The sequence below is a fragment of the Ovis aries genome, chromosome 2 (assembly GCF_016772045.2).
Source record: "Ovis aries strain OAR_USU_Benz2616 breed Rambouillet chromosome 2, ARS-UI_Ramb_v3.0, whole genome shotgun sequence".
Lineage (NCBI taxonomy): Eukaryota > Metazoa > Chordata > Mammalia > Artiodactyla > Bovidae > Ovis > Ovis aries.
Window position 1 is genome coordinate 39,719,791 of NC_056055.1, and position 17,335 is coordinate 39,737,125.

A 17,335-nucleotide genomic window follows, 5' to 3' on the forward strand; every position below is an offset into this window, starting at 1 on the left:
GCCAGGCTCTCTGTCCATGGGATTCTTCAGGCAAGAAGACTGAAGCGGGTTGCCATGCCCTCCTCTAGGGGATCTTCCCAACCCAGGGATTGAACCTGTGTCTCCTACATTGGCAGGCAGATTCTTTACTGCTGAGCCACCTGGGAAGTCCCAGAACTCATTTAAATTGATTTCTAGGTCCACATCTAAAATTCACAGGCCATAATTTCTGGTGCTAGCCATTTAGAAGTAGTTATACTTTCTTTTAGTATAGGGTTTCCCTGGTGGCTCAGATGGTAAAGCATCTGCCTGCAATGCAGGAGACCCGGGTTCGATCCCTGGGTCGGGAAGATCCCCTGGAGAAGGAAATGGCAACCCACTCCACTACTCTTGCCTGGAGAATCCCACGGATGAAGGAGCCAGGTGGGCTACAGTCCATGGGGTTGCAAAAAGTCGGACACGACTGAGCGACTTCACTTTCTCTTTCTATACTTCCTTTTAGAAAGTACTATACAATGTAAGAGATTTTTTTTTCCTCTCTCTCTCACCTCCTCCCTCCCTCCTCTGCCCTTCACTTCCCTTTTGTGAACAGGATGTTATATCCTTAGTGTGCTGAGTGCTGGGTGCTGGGTAGGTTACAAACGCAGACCCTAGGCGGCAAAAGAGTCAAAATGGGGAGGGGTTTTCTAACCAAAGAACTGTTAAGGGTCCTAATTTAAAATGAATAAAGTCTTTCAGCAGGCCACCTTTTTCCCTAAATCAATTTGATTTTATGTAAACATTTATCTCCTTTGCACTTCCATATCATGCATCTAATAATGCCTTGGTGAACATTAATGTTTTCAGCAGGTACATTTTGGAGAAAGAGGGGATTGGGTAGATGAGGGGAAGTATAACAAAGAGAATGCATTATAAGGAGCCCAGTGGTGATGAAACTTTCCAAAAACCAAGGAATTTGTGAGAAAGAGAAATTTTGGTTTTAGTAGGGAAAAGATATAAATTACTAATCAGCTGAGGGTGGGTGTGAGTGACAGTGCTCAGTTGCTAAGTCGTGTCCAACTCTTTTCAACCCTATGGACTGTTTCTTGCAAGGTTCCTCTCTCCATGAGATTGTCCAAGGAAGAATACTGGAGTGGGTTGTCATTTCCTTCTCCAGGGGATCTTCCTGACCCAGGGATCGAACTTGTGTCTCCTGCATTGTCAGGAGAATTATTTACCACTGAGCCACTTGGGAGTGAGTGGGTGTTGGAGAGCAAATTCCGTGTGAGGTCAGGGGTTGTTGGTTGGAAAAAGACTCAAGTGAGAAAATGGCTGGTTTTAAGTCTTTTGTGACAGCATTTCCAGGCATTTTAAGTGGCTGTTGGTGACCCTTCTAGAAAGGCACAAGTGAAAATATACTCCCCCTTAAGAAAGAAAATGTTTGAATTCTGATTAACCTGTTATTAAATACAAGGCTGCTTTCTTTTCTAACATGCTCCAGCTGCTCTAGACAAACACCCCATTGCACTTTCGAAAGCAGAGGCAGGTTGCGAGCTTGAACACTGCAGAAAGCATCAAGGGACATCTCTTCTGCCTTGTCATTCTCTGGCTGGTACCTCAGATAACAGCCCTGGACACCTCCATAGCGCAGGAAGTGATGCTTAACCTCTCACCCCAGAAAAGATTCAAAAAGAGAAACGAAAAGTAGATGCTATAAAATTTGAAAATTATATTTAGCTATTCTTTCCAAATTCACACCCAACCTTATTCATACATAGGGGTCAGGAGCACTTGGTCAAATATTTTTAGTAAATCTAGGGAAAATGCTCTAAAGAGTGTAATTCCTCTTCTCTCCTCTTTCATCATTTACTGTTTATCCTCCCATCAATGTTTTCTTTTTTTTTTTTAAGTTTTAAATACAATTAATTGGAGCACTCTCTAATTCTTTTGTGTGATTGTGAAAAAAATAAAAATAAACAGAAGGGCACCATGGGAGCATCTCACCAACCATTGCTTTAAAAAATAGAATTTTGGGAAGCATTGTTGATTTCTACTTATTTTTGTTGGTAAATCCTGGGGAAAATGTATATCTTTTCCTTTAAAGTTCTAATTCAAGGCATGGATGTGAGAGTTCTGAAGGGACTTTGGGACTGCGGTAAAATTTCGTTGTCATAGTAACAGAAAGGGAAATAGGCCTTGCTCACCTGGGACTTTAACACTGCAAAAGCGGAATTTTTTTTTTTTTTTTTAAGGAAAAGGACTCTGCAAGTGAAATAAATGAAAAACTTATTGTATTTCAAAACAAAATTCCAAACATTAAACAGGTAAATGGCTGAAAAGACCAACTTCTGCCATTTTTCTTGGTTTCTGTCCTCATCTGATCAAAGAAGCCCAATTCTAAAAGTGCACCGAAGGGTTATCTAGAATAATACTGGCTTAAAAATATGTCTTACGAATGGTAACCTCAGACCGGTATTCTGTACCTTTGTATTTTTCTGGATAATCTATTGAAGGTCTGAAAGGACATTCACACTTGTTAATAGTCATAAAAACCTCAGCATATACCTGCACAGACTGACTGTCTTGGGAGAGTAACATTGTTTTCTGATTTCATATCTATCGGTTGAAAATATCAGACCCCCTTTGTGTGCGAGGGTTTTTACGTGTGAGGTGTGTGCATGTGCAAATGTGTGTGGCCAGCAGAAAGCGACATATGTGAGGAACCCTGGGATTCTGAGCTAAGTCATGTCATTTTTAACCCTCTAGAGAGAGATATTTTTGTACAGCAGGAGTTACTCCTGTTTGTGAAGCCTTTCTTCTTCTCTTCCTCTCTCTCTCTTTTTTTATTTGAGAGAGAGCACACCCCAGCCACTCGGGGCCAGTGTACAAACCAGAACCCAGCTTATGAACCACTCCACAACCCTCAACAGTGGCGGAGCCAACTTGGGACCCAAAACATCCAAATTTGCAAACTGCAGACGTTCAGCTAGCATTCCTTCCCAGGCAGAGCTGGCTGAAATTCCCCAGACCTGAAATCCAATCACTTTCCAATCAAATCTAATATAATGCAGATATAGTCTCTCTTAAAAAATGTTTACTTAAAAAGGTAACACATTGCTTTCTCTTCACAGATTCTTTTTAAAATTTTTCCTCAAGTGCAATCAGAATTGTTTGAAAACAGCAGGAAACCCAAGGGACATGAGAAGGTTTCAGGTAAGGGACCTGCAGTTCTTGCCTGGTAAATAAGTCATCCTATTTCTTCTCTCCTTAGCACTCTCTTTTTTCCTTTTCCTTTTTTTTTTCATTCCGCCCTAGAAAATATTATTCACGGATGCTGCTAACAATAAAAAAGATTACTCTAAATGATCACCCTCTTCAGCTAGTACTGAAGGATTTTTCATTTTGTAATGTTTAGGACTTCTGTGTCCACTGCCAGAGCCCCAGGGGAAGGGCACCAACCCAGGCTGGAGATTTGATTTTAAGCCCTCAGGCTGCCCTGTGCACACACAGCTGCCCACAGCAGGAACCATGATCTTGATATTCAGCCACCTTGGGATTTTTCAAAGCAGCTTCTCTGTGCTTTCTGCAAGCAACAGCCTCTTCCTTTCCTTTGCCACCGATTAACTATTCAGTGGTCTCTCTCGGAGTGCCTGGGAGAGCAGCCGCCTAAGCAGCCGTGGTCACTTTAAGATCTCAGCATGACAACAAGACCCACGGGACAGTAACCCAGCTGCCTGGCAGTTAAATCTGCCACCAGTTTCATCACCCCTGCCACTGATGTACCGGGGATACAAGCTAATAAAAACACAGAGCGAGGCAAAGTGTGTCAGGTTGGAGATGTGAGGCAGGGCAGCCCGCTTGGCCCCCTTCCTTCATCTTTGATGGACCCACATTTCATCTACCAAATGGCTTTCCTGCCGTTTGTGCCCGGTCGAAATACCTCCCACTCCTTTCCCCATAGAAAAATGGGAAACATGTTAAACAATAGTATTCTAGCTTGAGACTTTAAAATCCTGGCAGCAACATGGGAGATGGGGACGCTTAGCCTCACGTTTCAAGTGGAGAAAGCAAGATTCTGGGAGTTTAAATAACTCAACTGTCATCCCAGGAAGGAGATGGTGAAGCTGGGAACCAGTGTCTGATCAAACTCCTTGTACCAGTTCGCAGCACGTGCATCTGTTAGGCTTGTACTTGCTATTGCCTTTGTGGAGAGTCTTAATAATTTCTGAACAAGGGGCCCATATTCTTGTTACACTGGATCCTACAGAGGATGTGGCTCCTCCTGTCTGGCACTCGGAGAGCTTCTGTGGTTTAGCTGTGTTATTAAAGAGTTAACAGGGGAGATGTGTACGGGCAAGGCCAGTGAGCACAACCTTGAAAACCAAAAGTTCCTCTATTTTCTTTTTTTCACTGAATCGTGAGTATCGAACAATCTTCTGGTGACCAGGATGTTTTCTGATTCCTTGTTTAACACTAATACCAGCCTCTCCTAAAAAGTTAAACCTCACTTCTTCATCCTATAGACTCTTTTCCTTGCTGTATGATATGAAGACAAATAGAAACAAGAGGATTTTCTTGGGGGTCAAGCAGGAACATTGTGCATAGTGGAAGCTTATGGCACTCAGTTTCCAAACGGAAACATAAATAATTTCTGTCCAAAAAAAGAGTGGAATTCCAAAGTGCCCAGATGATCTAAGCTTAGCTTTCATGTCCAGAAGAAGGAGAGGCAGGGAAAGAAGCTGGCAGCTTAGATTTGTATCCACCCTTATTCTCTATCATCCCTTCCAAAGAGCTTTAAATTTGAGAAGACACTTCTAAGAAGCTTTTAACAGAATGCATTGTCATTTTATTATTTTACCTTTATTTATCCCTGGGTTTAGAAATGTACTCACCAAACAAATGCACCTAATATTTCCTTTACTTCTCTAAAGCTTCTCTAAATGAAGTTTTTAATGAGCCTGAATTAAAAAAAATTTTTTTTAAAGTGGATTTTATGACTCATTATTTGGGCACAAAAACTTCTTAGTAATTTAGGTACAAATACAGTCACTGAGCCTGAATTTTTAACAGGGTTAGAATAGATATTGTTCATCTCAAAATATGAGAAATTCTTATCCTATGAGAATGTACTTGACTTCTGCAAAGACAATGAAAAAGTTTTTTTATAAGCTTGTGGATTCTATGACTGTCTCATTTCCAGGGTACAGGTAAAGTCAACAGGAAAAAAGTCTTTTGCATTTTTTTTACTGAGATATAATTCATATAACATATTTACAATGTGCAATACAGTAGGTTTTGGTATATTCACAATGTTGTGTAAGCATCACCACCATATCATTCCTGAACATTGCCGTCGTCACAGAAGGAAACCCCATACTTCTCAATTCCTTTTTCTCTCCACCCACTGACAACCACACATCTGCTTTCTGTCTCTACAGATTTGTCTGTTCTGGACATTTCCTATAAATAGAATCATACAATATGTGGCCTTTAGTCTCTGGTTTCTTTCACTTAGCATGATGCTTTCAAGGTCCATCCATGTTGCAGCATGTATATTTCATTCCTTTTTTATGGCTGAATAATAGTCTGTTGTAAAATATACCACATTTAGAAAATCTGTACATCAGTTGATGGACACTTGGGTTGTTTCTGTTTTTTGGCTTTTATAAATAACGCTGTTGTGAACATTGATGTATAAGTTTTTTTTTTTTTTTTTTGTGGACATGGTTTTGATATCTTGAGTATATACCTAAGAGTAGAATTTCTGGGTCATATGATAACTTCAGCTTTAAGTTTTTGAGGAACTGACCAGCTGTTTTCCATAGTGGCTGCACCATTTTACATTCCCATCAGTAATATATAAAGGTCTCAATTTCTTGATATAGTTGCCACTATTTGTTTTCTGTTTTAAAAGAAAAAATCCTAACCATCCTATAAGTGTGAAGTGATATCTCATTATAGTTTTGATTTGTCTTTCCCTAATGACTAATGTGGAAAAGGCAATGGCACCCCACTCCAGTACTCTTGCCTGGAAAATGCCATGGATGGAGGAGCCTGGTGGGCTATAGTCCATGGGGTTGCTAAGAGCTGGACACAACTGAGTGACTTCACTTTCACTTTTCACTTTCATGCATTGGAGATGGAAATGGCAACCCACTCCAGTGTTCTTGCCTTGAGAATCCTAGGGATGGGGGAGCCTGGTGGGCTGCCATCTATGGGGTCACACAGAGTTGGACACGACTGAAGCGACTTAGCAGCAGCAACAGCAATGACTAATGATTTGAGCATCTTTCCATGTACTTTTTGGCTATTTGCATATCTTCTTTAATGAAAAGTCTGAAACTGAGTTATTTCACTTTCTTTCTAAATGTGTTAGTCGTTCAGTTGTGGCTGACTCTTTGCGACCCCATGGACTGTAGCTTGCCAGACTCCTCTGTCCGGGGAATTCTCCAGGCAAGAATACTGGGATGGGTTACCATTCCTTTCTCTAGGAGATTTCCCAACCCAGGGATTGAACCTGGGTCTCCTGCATTGCAGGCAGATTCTTTACCATCTGAGCCACCAGGGAAGCCCAAATATCTAATTCAAATCCTTTAAGTGAAGTGAGGTGAAAGTCACTCAGTCGTGTCTGACTCTTTGTGACCCCATGAACTATACAGTCCATGGAATTCTCCAGGCCAGAATACTGGAGTGGGTAGCCTTTCCCTTCTCCAGGGGATCTTCCCAACCCAGGGATCGAACCAGGGTCTTCTTCATTGCAGGCAGATTCTTTACCAACTGAGCTATTGCCCATTTTCAAATTAGGTTACCTATTTATTGTTGAGTTTTAGGAGTTCTTGATGGGCTTCCAAGGTGGTGCTACTGGTAAAGAATCCACCTGCCAGTACAGGAGATGTAAGGAACATAAGTTCAATCCCTGGGTGGGGAAGATCCCCTGAGGAGGGCATGGCGACCCACTCCTGTGTTCTTGCCTGGAGAATCTCGTGGACCAGGAGCTTGGCAGGCTGCAGTCCTTAGGGTCAAATAGAGTCAGACATGACTGAGGCAACTTAGCAACTGTTCTTTATATATTCAGAATACTAGGCCCTCAGATAAATGATTTGCAAATATTTTTCTCATTTTATCACTGGCTTTTCACATTCTTGACAGTATCCTTTGATTCACCAAAGAATTGGAAATTTCTCAGATTCTCTTATGAGTATAGCCTTCTATGAAAGATCTTTAAAGTGGAGAAAGGCTTGCTTATGTGCTCTGAAGGTCAAGTAAGAAACTTGGTTCAAGTTCAGTATATGAAACAAAACCAGAGATAGTAGATAATTATGAGAATGAGCTGAAGGAATGGTAGCTTAGGAATTCCTAGAATATATATATATAGTCTGAATTTTATAAATATATATAAATATAATCTATGTATTATAAACTTATGCTGCTGCTGCTGCTGCTAAGTCGCTTCAGTTGTGTCTGACTCTGTGCAACCCCATAGATGGCAGCCCACCAGGCTCCCCCGTCCCTGGGATTCTCCAGGCAAGAACACTGGAGTGGGTTGCCATTTCCTTCTCCAATGCATGAAAGTGAAAAGTAAAAGTGAAGTCGCTCAGTCATGTCCGACTCTTTGTGACCCCATGGACTGCAGCCTACCAGGCTCCTCCATCCAAGGGATTTTCTAGGCAAGAGTACTGGAGAGGGTTGCCATTGCCTTCTCTGAATTCAGAATGACAAATATAATAATTTTAAAAAACATATGGACAAATAACTTCAATTCTCTACCTCTGTTATATGATCAAACAGATTTAATCTGAAGGTTTTTTTTTTTTTTTGGTGGAGATTTTGATCTGAGCAGAATAAAAATACAAAATATTTCTAACCAAATCATGGATCCAACCAAACTCTCTCTCCTCTCTCATCTTTCCTCTTCCCACTCTCCTCCAAACACTAGTGGAACATAGGTTCCTTTTCCAAAAACAATCAAATAACAAAATCATTATATCACACATTTTCTAACCTGAACCAAACCTCTCTTTCATTCAATTCAAGTCCTAATTATCGTGGGTATATAAAATATTTATTGAAACACAAGAGTTTTAATTCTTTTTTGGGCTCAGACCCCTTTGAGAATTTCATATAAGCTATAGTTTTGTCCCAATAAAAAGCTATGTTTCAACAAAGTTATATTTAAAATTTCAAGTGTTCCCAAACCTCTTAAAACATCTCTGAGAAGTACATGGGCCCTTGATCTAAGTAAATGAAATTTATCTAATACCCAGTGGACGTCCTCCATGTAATTTAACCCTTATGATAGGGACCTGTCCATTCTTGGCTTTAAAGACCACCTGTTCCCAGATGCCTCCTGTATCCATATCATCAGACTTTTCTCCCTTCTCTGGAGCTGCAGAAATCCAGCTTTACCTCCCTCCTGGGCATCTTCTCTTGGATGACTAATGAGCTCATGTTCAAGGCAGAAGTCAGTCCTACCTCCCTGATCCATGCCTTCTTCAATTATTATTAAAGCGTCACTCCCTCCCGCTAAGTATCTATAAAATCCACCTCCCTCTCCTGTAAAACTGCCACAGACCCTTGTCTCTCCTCCTTTGTCTAATCTGTCCTCAACAAGGCTACCAAAGTGATCTTTTAAAACATGTCTGCTGCTGCTGCTGCTAAGTCACTTCAGTGTGTCCAACTCTGTGCGACCCCATAGACGGCAGCCCACCAGGCTCCCCCGCCCCTGGGATTCTCCAGGAAAGAACACTGGAGTGGGGTTAAAACATGTCACTCCTCTGCTTAAGTATGTTATAAATATCTCCTGTCTGTGGACAAAAGCTTGGATATAAAAGGGCATGGCTGATAAATAGCTTCATACCAGGCAGGCTTCTGCCATGCACCCCACCTAATGCTTCCATATGCCCCCACCCATCAGGCACACCTCACTGATTTCTGTTCCATGTGGAACAGACTGCTTGGAGACTTCCCATGTGTTCACCCTTCTGCCTGTGAAGCCTTAACTCCTCTCCAATCTGTGACTTATGCTTATTTTTCAAGATATACCTGTCACCTCTTCATTGAGGCACTTTTTAAAAGAAATTTATTTTATTGAAATACAGTTGACTATACTGTTGTTAGTTTTTGCTATACAGCAAAGTGTTTCAGATGTGTTTGTGTGTGTGTGTGTTAGTTGTTCAGTTGTGTTCGACTCTTCGAAACCCCAGGGACTGTAGCCACCAGGTTCCTCTGTCCATGGAATTCACCAGGCAAGATACTGGAGTGAAGAACAACAAAAAAAAAGAATACTGCAGTGGGTAGCCATTCCCTTCTCCAGGGAATTTTCCCAACCCCAAAACTGAACCCGCATCTCTTGCGTTGCAGGAGGATTCTTTGCCATTGAGCCACCAGGGAGCTCCCTGCTCTCTCTCTCTCTATATATATATACATATGTATGCTTTATGCTTACATATGCATGCATACATACATACATATGCATACATATGTGTGCTTTACCTCAATATATATATATACTTTTCATATTCTTTTCCATTGCATTTTTTTTTTTTTGGTTGCACTGGGTTTGTTTTTTTTTTTTTTTTGGTTGTGGCTAGCACTTGGGCTTAGTTGCTCTGAGGCACATGGGACTGTAGTTCCTTGACCAGGGCTCCAACCTGAGGCCTCTGCATTGGAAGGTGAATTCTTAATCACTGGACCACCGGGGAAGTCCCTCCATTACAATTTATCACAGGATATTGAATATAGTTCCCTGTACTATACAGTTGGATCTTGTTTTTGATCCATCCTATTTGTAATAGTTTGCATCTGCTAAGCCCAAACTCCCAGTTCATCCACCTCCCCCACAGTGAGGCACTTTTGGACTTTTCCTGGCAGACCTATTGGTTCTTGTTTCTGTGCCAACATACTTCTCTACAAGCTTCTACTAATGCCATTGATCACATTGCCTTGCAATTATTATTTATCTAAGAGGCTATGTGCTGCTTGAGGGTAATTGGCATGTTTTATTAATTTTTTTATTTTTCCCCAATGCCAGTCATTCTTTGGAGCTCCAAAATGGTCATTAAATGAATTTTAAGAGAAAGAAAGAAAGAAAAGGAAGGAAGGAGCAAAGGAAGGAAAAAAAAGAAAAGGGCCCCCAAAGTATATCTAAATCCATGGACCATGAAGGCAGAAAATCACTTCCGCCCTCCTTGAAATGGAACAATTAGGTGAAACACACAGATTAACAGCTCAGTGAAGGAAAGGTAAAGAAATTTATGTCTAGTTTAAGCTGACAGGCCTGTTAAGACATAATGAACCCCATTCTTTATTTCACCGAATGGTGGGTGGAGAGCAGGCAGCTGGAAAACCCAGAAGAAAAATCAAGCCATTTTCTTGGAAGACTCAGGCACGTTGTCATTTCCCACATTCAAGTCCTAAAGCATAGTAGAAGTTGACAACAATCAGGGCTTTTGTTGCCAATTCACTCTCATAGACAGGCTGCCTGGTTCTGCTCCAAGTCATAGTGAAAACACAGATGCCCTCTTTCATTGATTTATTCACCCAACCAATGCTGTTGAGGAAATCCTATGTGCCTGGCACTATCCTAGGTGCTGGAAGGATATGTGTGTATGTTTGGTCGATAAGTCACGTCTATTTCTTTTGCAAGCCCATGGACTGTAGCTCTCCAGGCTCTTCTGTCCATGGGATTTCCCAGGCAAGAATACTGAAGTGGGTTGCCATTTCCTTCTCCAGGGGATGTTCCCAACCCAGAGATCCAACTTGCGTCTCTTATATCTCCTGCATTGGCAGGTGGGTTCTTACCACTAGTGCCACTTGGGAAGCCCTTCCCATCACATGGGCAGCACCAATGGGTACATTACTCATTCTGGAGTTGGTCGCAGGTTCCTTGGATCTCCAACTCCAGAATCATTTAAAATGAATCCCTTTCTTCACACTTGTAGCTTTATTACTGGGATAAAGATTCTCACTGTCATTTGCTGAATTTTTCTGGGTGACTCTCAGACGTCTCAAGTTCACCCCTACATTGTGCTTAGCTGCTCAGTCGTGCCTGACTCTTTGCGACCCCATGGACTGTAGCCTGCCAGGCTCCTCTGTCCATGGGATTCTCCAGGCAAGAATACGGGAGTGGGTTGCCATTTTCTTCTCCAGGGGATCTTCCCAACCCAGGGATCAAACCCAGGTCTTCCACACTACAGGTGGATTTTTTACCATCTGAGCCACCAGGGAAGCCCCTACCCCTACATTATTCCCTTTTTAATAAAACAAGAGGCCCACCAAAGTAATCATCTTCTTATATAGCTATACCAGGGAGAGAATAGAGACACATATACAGGTCTTGCCATCCCTTGCTTCAAGAGATAAGAGGTTAAAAGTTGTGGGTGGGGGCATACATTTCAGGTGAAAGAAAAGTCATGGGCTTCCCTGATGGCTCAGTGGTAAAGAATCTGCCTGCCAACTCAGGAGATGTGGGTTTGATCCCTCAGCCAGAAAGATCCCACATGCTGCGGAGCAACTAAGCCTGTGCACCACATCTGCTGAGCCTGTGCTCTAGAGCTTGGGAACCACAACTACTGAAGTCCACTTGCCCCAGAGCCCATACTCCACGACAAGAGAAGCCATGGCAGTGAGAAGTCCGAATACCAAAATCCCGCTCGCCACAAGCAGAGAAAAGCCTGCATAGCAACAAAGACCCAGTGAAGTAAAAATTAAATAAAATTATTTTTTTAAAAAAAGCAAGAAGTCATGTCCGGACCCAAATTGGGAAAGATATCAGGGCTGAATTGATGCCTGTCTGGTTATGGGAATCTGTACACAACCCCCGGCCTGTTGGAAGGACCCTCACTGGGGAGTTCCTGGAGGAGCTGGGGAAGGGTTGGTGCTTTGTCAGGACATGCTGAGCAGGTCTGGTAGACCTCTGAGAAAGAGAGCAGGAATGCATGGTGGTCAGAAGTCACTACAGTCTTCTCCATCAGCATGGAGAATGGAAGTGAGGCATGTGAGGGCGGACTGACATCACTGGAATAGCTGGATGATCTGGGAAGCCTGGAGCCTATGACGGCAGTGTGCTGGATGCGCCCACCACATAGGAACAATGGGGAAGTTCGCATGGATAGATGGCAGAGACCCTTAGTCCGCACAGCTGGGCAGCGGCCATTCGTCTATTTGACTGATCGACGTGAGAGCAAAGGGCAGGGCTGCTCATGTCTTGGAACAGGGCCAGGCTCCATCCAACAAACCCGTATGATTTCCTAAACCCCAGTTCTTATATAAAACCTTTTCATGGCACCACCATCTATTTTCCTTAAGTAAAAAAATGGTGAATGTTTCTCTCACACCGTGGAAGAGGGAAACGAGAGTTTAAATTAACTCCAAATGGTAAAAATTTAATACAGCGCCAGCTGCCTGCAGGTTTCTTCAGTTCAAAATCTCTGAGAGCAGAAGCCACCCCAGCTGCTCTGTGATCTCACCCACCATGGGAAGGCTGAGGGGCTACTGAGCCACACTTTTCAAGCACGTAATGAAAACCACTTGACCTACAGCCTCTCTGATCAACAGGTGAGTCCATTATCTGGTGGGAGAACAAACCAGAGAGTCCAAGTTAAGAAAGAATAATTATCTATTTGGAGTCAGGGAAAAAAAAAAAAAACCCCACCACCTCTGAGGGTTCAGGGATCTTTTGCTCAGCCTAATGCTTTAAGCTTAGGGAAAGCTTGCTATGGGTTACTTCAAGCTCTTGTCCGTGGGACGAATCTGTCCACCCCTCATCCCTTGCTTTTGATATCTCAAATGGGGACAGAAACTAGGGTTTAAGAATTTTGACCAGTTCACATAAGAAATGGGTTTTGAATTATTTGTGGGAGGAAATGGAGAGAAACAAAAGCAGGTTGTTGCCTCTATAACTCTTGGGAAATTCCATGTCAGACTTGAGCTGTGCTGTGCTTAGTTGCTCTGTCGTGTCTGACTCTACGACCCCATGGGCTATAGCCTGCCAGGCTCCTCTGTCCATGGGATTTCCCAGGCAAGAATACTGGAGTGGGTTGCCATTTCCTTCTCCAGGGGATCTTCCCAACATTTTAAGAGACTCAAATTTGGGCACTAAAACCAACCCTTGAACATATTCCAAGACCATCAGATGCAGAACTTCCTGGAAAGGAAAGTTTTCTTAGTTTTGCAGTAAGAGTGCATGGATTCTTAAGCTGCTCATGGAGCCTACGTGTTCCTGGATTTTGATGGATACCAGGTGATTCACAAGGTCCCTGAGGACAGCATCTGGGGAAAAAGACTGGCCCACCCAAATCAAGAACTGCATCGAATGTGTTAAGTCTCCTCTGTGGTCCTCAAAATGTTTGCCAGTAAAACACTGCCCTTGACCATAACCATCCCACTTGGTGTACCTTTCAGATGGGAAAAGCACTGACCTCGATGGAATACAATGAGATGAGGTGGATGTTACAAGTATCAATAACTCTGGCCTTTGAGGTGAAGGGAAATTTGGTTGTAAAGCAGGTTAATAACCTTTAGGCTTCCTGATGACCTAAAAGGCAGGTTGAGGACTTCCTTGGTGGTGTAGTGGATAAGAATCTACTGCCAAAGCAGGGACACAGGTTTGACCCCTGGTCTGGAAAGATCCCACATGCTGCAGAGCAACTAAGCCTGTGCGTCACAACTACTGAGTCTGCACACCCTAGAGCCCACGAGCCACAACTACTGAGCCTTCATGCTGCAACTACTGAAGCCCACCTGCCAAGATCCTGTGCTTCACGAAGAGAAGCCCAAGCACCACAACTAGAAAGTAGCCCCTGCTTTCCACAACTAGAGAAAGCCCAAGTGCAGCAATGAAGACTCAGCACAGCCTAAAGTAAATAAGTAAATAAAGCAGTGTGTAGATGTCAAAAAAAAAAAAAAGAAAATGTTTAAAAAGCTGCCACTTGATTTCTGTACATATTCAACTGGTTTTTTTTTTTGTTTGTTTGTTTGTTTGTTTGTTTTTGTTTTTTTTTGTTTTTTTTTTTTACAAGCAAGCTCTAAAAGGTGTCCATCCTAAGCCAAATTTGCCAAAATACGCCAGCAGAAACGTTTTTTGGCATATTGGCCCACTTAACGCCAATTAGAAATTTTTTGCCAGAATAATCTTTTCAGCAACCTTGAATTGCATAATGAATTTTTCAACTCTTCAAGGCCCATCTCAGCTCTCATTTCCTTGATGAAAATGTTGGTTACTGCCCTCAGTGCAGGTTAGTTTTCTTACCTTTGGACTCCTAGAGGATACAGTAGGCACATAATTCAGTCCTCAATTATGTATCACCATATAGTAATACCTCCTGATTATGTGTAGTGTTTGTTCTTTTTTAAAAAAATATTTATTTATTTGGCTACACTGAGTCTTAAGTACAGCCTGTGGGATCTTTGTTTCCCAACCAGGGATCAAACCCAGGCTCCTTGCTTTGGGAACTTGGAGTCTCAGCCACTGGATCACGGGGACGTCCCAGTGTGGCATCTGTTCTGCTTTATTGATTGCATGCTTCCCTGGTGGCTGAGATGGTAAAGAATCCACCTGCAACGCAGGAAACCTGGGTCCAACCCCTGGGTCGGGAGGGGAAGGGAATGGCTACCCACTCCAGTATTCTTGCCTGGAGAATTCCATGGACAGTGGAGCCTGGCAGGCTCCATGGGGTCACAAAGAGGTGGGCATGACTGAGCGACTGGCACACATGGATCGGTTGCGTAGTAAGCACTGTGAGGCAGTGACAGTGTTTTCTGTAGGCCTGGATTACACGTGGCATAATGCCTGGAAGGTCACAGAATGCCTCTGACTCACTGAAACACAGAGCTGTCTGTTGACTTCAGAACGTATCTTCTCAGTACTTAGGTCGTGAATGCCATGGCCCCCCTCCCTGGCTGTGAGCAACTCCAGAACGCCCCACATCTGTCTCAACAGCAATCAACTTGGCGTTCTCTCGATTGCTACTTGATACTCAACTGAACAGAAAATGTAGCCTCGGGGAATATGAAACAACAGCAATTGCTAAGAATTCTGGGAATTCCTTTTTTTAAAAAAAGATGACAGAATCCATACTTGCGGGGTATGTAGGTGTTTAAAGGTAATTTTGGAGACTCTGGAGTCTAGTAACAAAGAAGAATCCGGGCTTTAAATCTGGCTTGGAAATATGATGTGTGCCAAGAATGAAAGGTAGAGGGAAACAACTTGCAGTAGCCAATTTGTTTGTTCTTTGCCTGGGTCGAATTATGGAGGCTTAGACAAAATTGTTTCATCAGATTCCCCTGGTCGAATGTGAGAATTCGCCAGGGTATAAAAACATCAATGGAGTATTTCTTCTCACAGTGTGGACTCCCAAATCTGATCGCCCACCACAACCAGAAGCCTGTCTTGATTTTCTCTGTCCCTTTAATGGTTTCTGTGTCTCTTTCCTCCTTCCACAGGTGGAAAATAAAATCCCACATAATAGTTATGCTTTGGGAAAGCTGAAATAACATATAGAGCAACTGAACAGTTATAAGGGAAAAGCACATCATGAATTTAATTCCATTTCCAGATGTAAAATGTCATAAAGAATTTTTTTCCATACTTGGCAAAATAACAGGAATTTTTGAGGCCATTTTATTTAGCTTGGTGGGTGCATGTTTATAAGTAGGTATCAGAGCCTTCCACTTCGAGTGGGCTATCAGTGCTACATATTGTAACTTTACATAGATTAAACTACCATAGGCCCCCACCTTCAGCTGGAGGGTACATGTTGTTGTTATTATTGTTCAGTTGCTAAGTCATGTCTGACTCTTTGCGACCCCATGAACTGTAGCCCACCAGGCTCCTCTGTCCATGCCCTTGTTGAAATGGAGGGGAAATGTGTCTGACTAATGGTAGAATTGGGTGTATTTTCAAAGCCAGAGCTCTGATCCATTCAGGGAGGTTTCCAGCCAACGTGATGATTCTCCAGTGACTTACAGAGATAGACACTGGGTTTCTCGTCTGTTTCAAAGAGCAGACCAGTTAATCATTCCACACATTTTTCATTTTGACTTCTCTTTTTCTTTTACCCTCTTGTGTGAGACTTAGGGTCTTTGTAGGAACACCTGGGTATGAGCTGAGAAAGCTTGGCTGGGAATAGGATTCAAGCTGATCTCAGACTCAACTCAATCATAGAGTTACAGAGTTTTGAGAAGCATAGTTTTTTTTTTTTTTTTAAAGTGTGATGTTCCAAAAATCCATAGACATTTAAGGGTGAGGTGTAAAAATAACTCTCTTTGTGACCCCGTGGATTGCAGCCCGTCAGGCTCCTCTGTCCATGGGATTATTTTTCAGGCAGGAATGTTGGAGTGGGTTGCCATTTCCTCCTCCAGGGGATCTTCCTCACCCAGGGATCATACTGAGTCTTTTGAGTCTCCTGCATTGCCAGGCGGGTTCTGTACCACCTGGGAGTCCCCAGAATAATCCAAGGGTGGGAGTAAATCAGGGTGGTAAAAATCCTCCTGTCACATGATATCATTTCTGATACCAAAGGAACAGCTCCTCTATTGGAAAACTAGTTGTACAGGCAGATTAACAGATGTGTCCCCCAAAAGGGTAACTCCCACCATGGCCTTTTATAGGCAGGAAGGAGCTCTTACAACTCAGCTCCTGCTTTGCATAAATTATTAGAGTGGGGGTCACAGGATTGCTCTTGGGTGATGAGAAGAAAAATATAATGTGAGAAAGCCATCCATTTTCTTGAGGACTTTGAGTGGACTGCTAACACAGTTATAGCTTTTGTTCTTACATTACTTTTTTTTTAAGGGGAGACACAAACGTTTTACTGATGTTTCCATCTCTGTATATTCAGCTAAAATTCCCATTTAATTGGATGATTCAAAATGGAATCTGTACTGTCACTGTGCCAACTGCTCCAGTTGGTTCCTATTTATTGATCTGGTCTCACTAAAAATGAGAGATGGCGCTAAGCAAAAATGAGAAATGGCAAAATGTGGAAAGTTACTCTTGCTTTAAAAAAATGAAAGTGATTTCTGTTGATCCCTGTTTCTCTTTCTCGGCACCTTGACTGAAAGCAACCGAGTGTGAATGTTGCTGTTTAGTCGCTAAGTCGTGTCCAACACTTTTGCAACCTCATGGACCGTAGGCCGCCCAACCCCTCTGTCCATGGGATTTCCCAGGCAAAAATACTGGAGTGAGTTGCTGTTTCCTTCTCCAGGGGATCTTCCTGACCCAGGGATCGAATCCGAGTCTCCTGCATTGGCAGGCAGGTTCTTGACCACCGAGCCACCCGGGAAACCCATTTGCATGAACATCATTAGTTATTGTTTATGTGTTGAGTTGAAGCATGCCAGTGGAGGACAGCCACCACCTACAATGCTTAGTTTTCAG

At 42.7% G+C, this 17,335-nt stretch overlaps 1 protein-coding gene across 1 annotated transcript in view; it reads left to right on the forward strand.

The window, feature by feature from the left end:
- The window catches only part of EBF2 (EBF transcription factor 2), a 220,288-nt gene that overhangs the window by 149,273 nt on the left and 53,680 nt on the right, over nucleotides 1-17,335 (forward strand). The window contains exon 7 of the mRNA XM_004004175.6: nucleotides 3,090-3,171. Within this exon, the coding sequence (XP_004004224.1) occupies nucleotides 3,090-3,171 (82 nt within the window). The remainder of the gene's footprint in view (nucleotides 1-3,089; nucleotides 3,172-17,335) is intronic.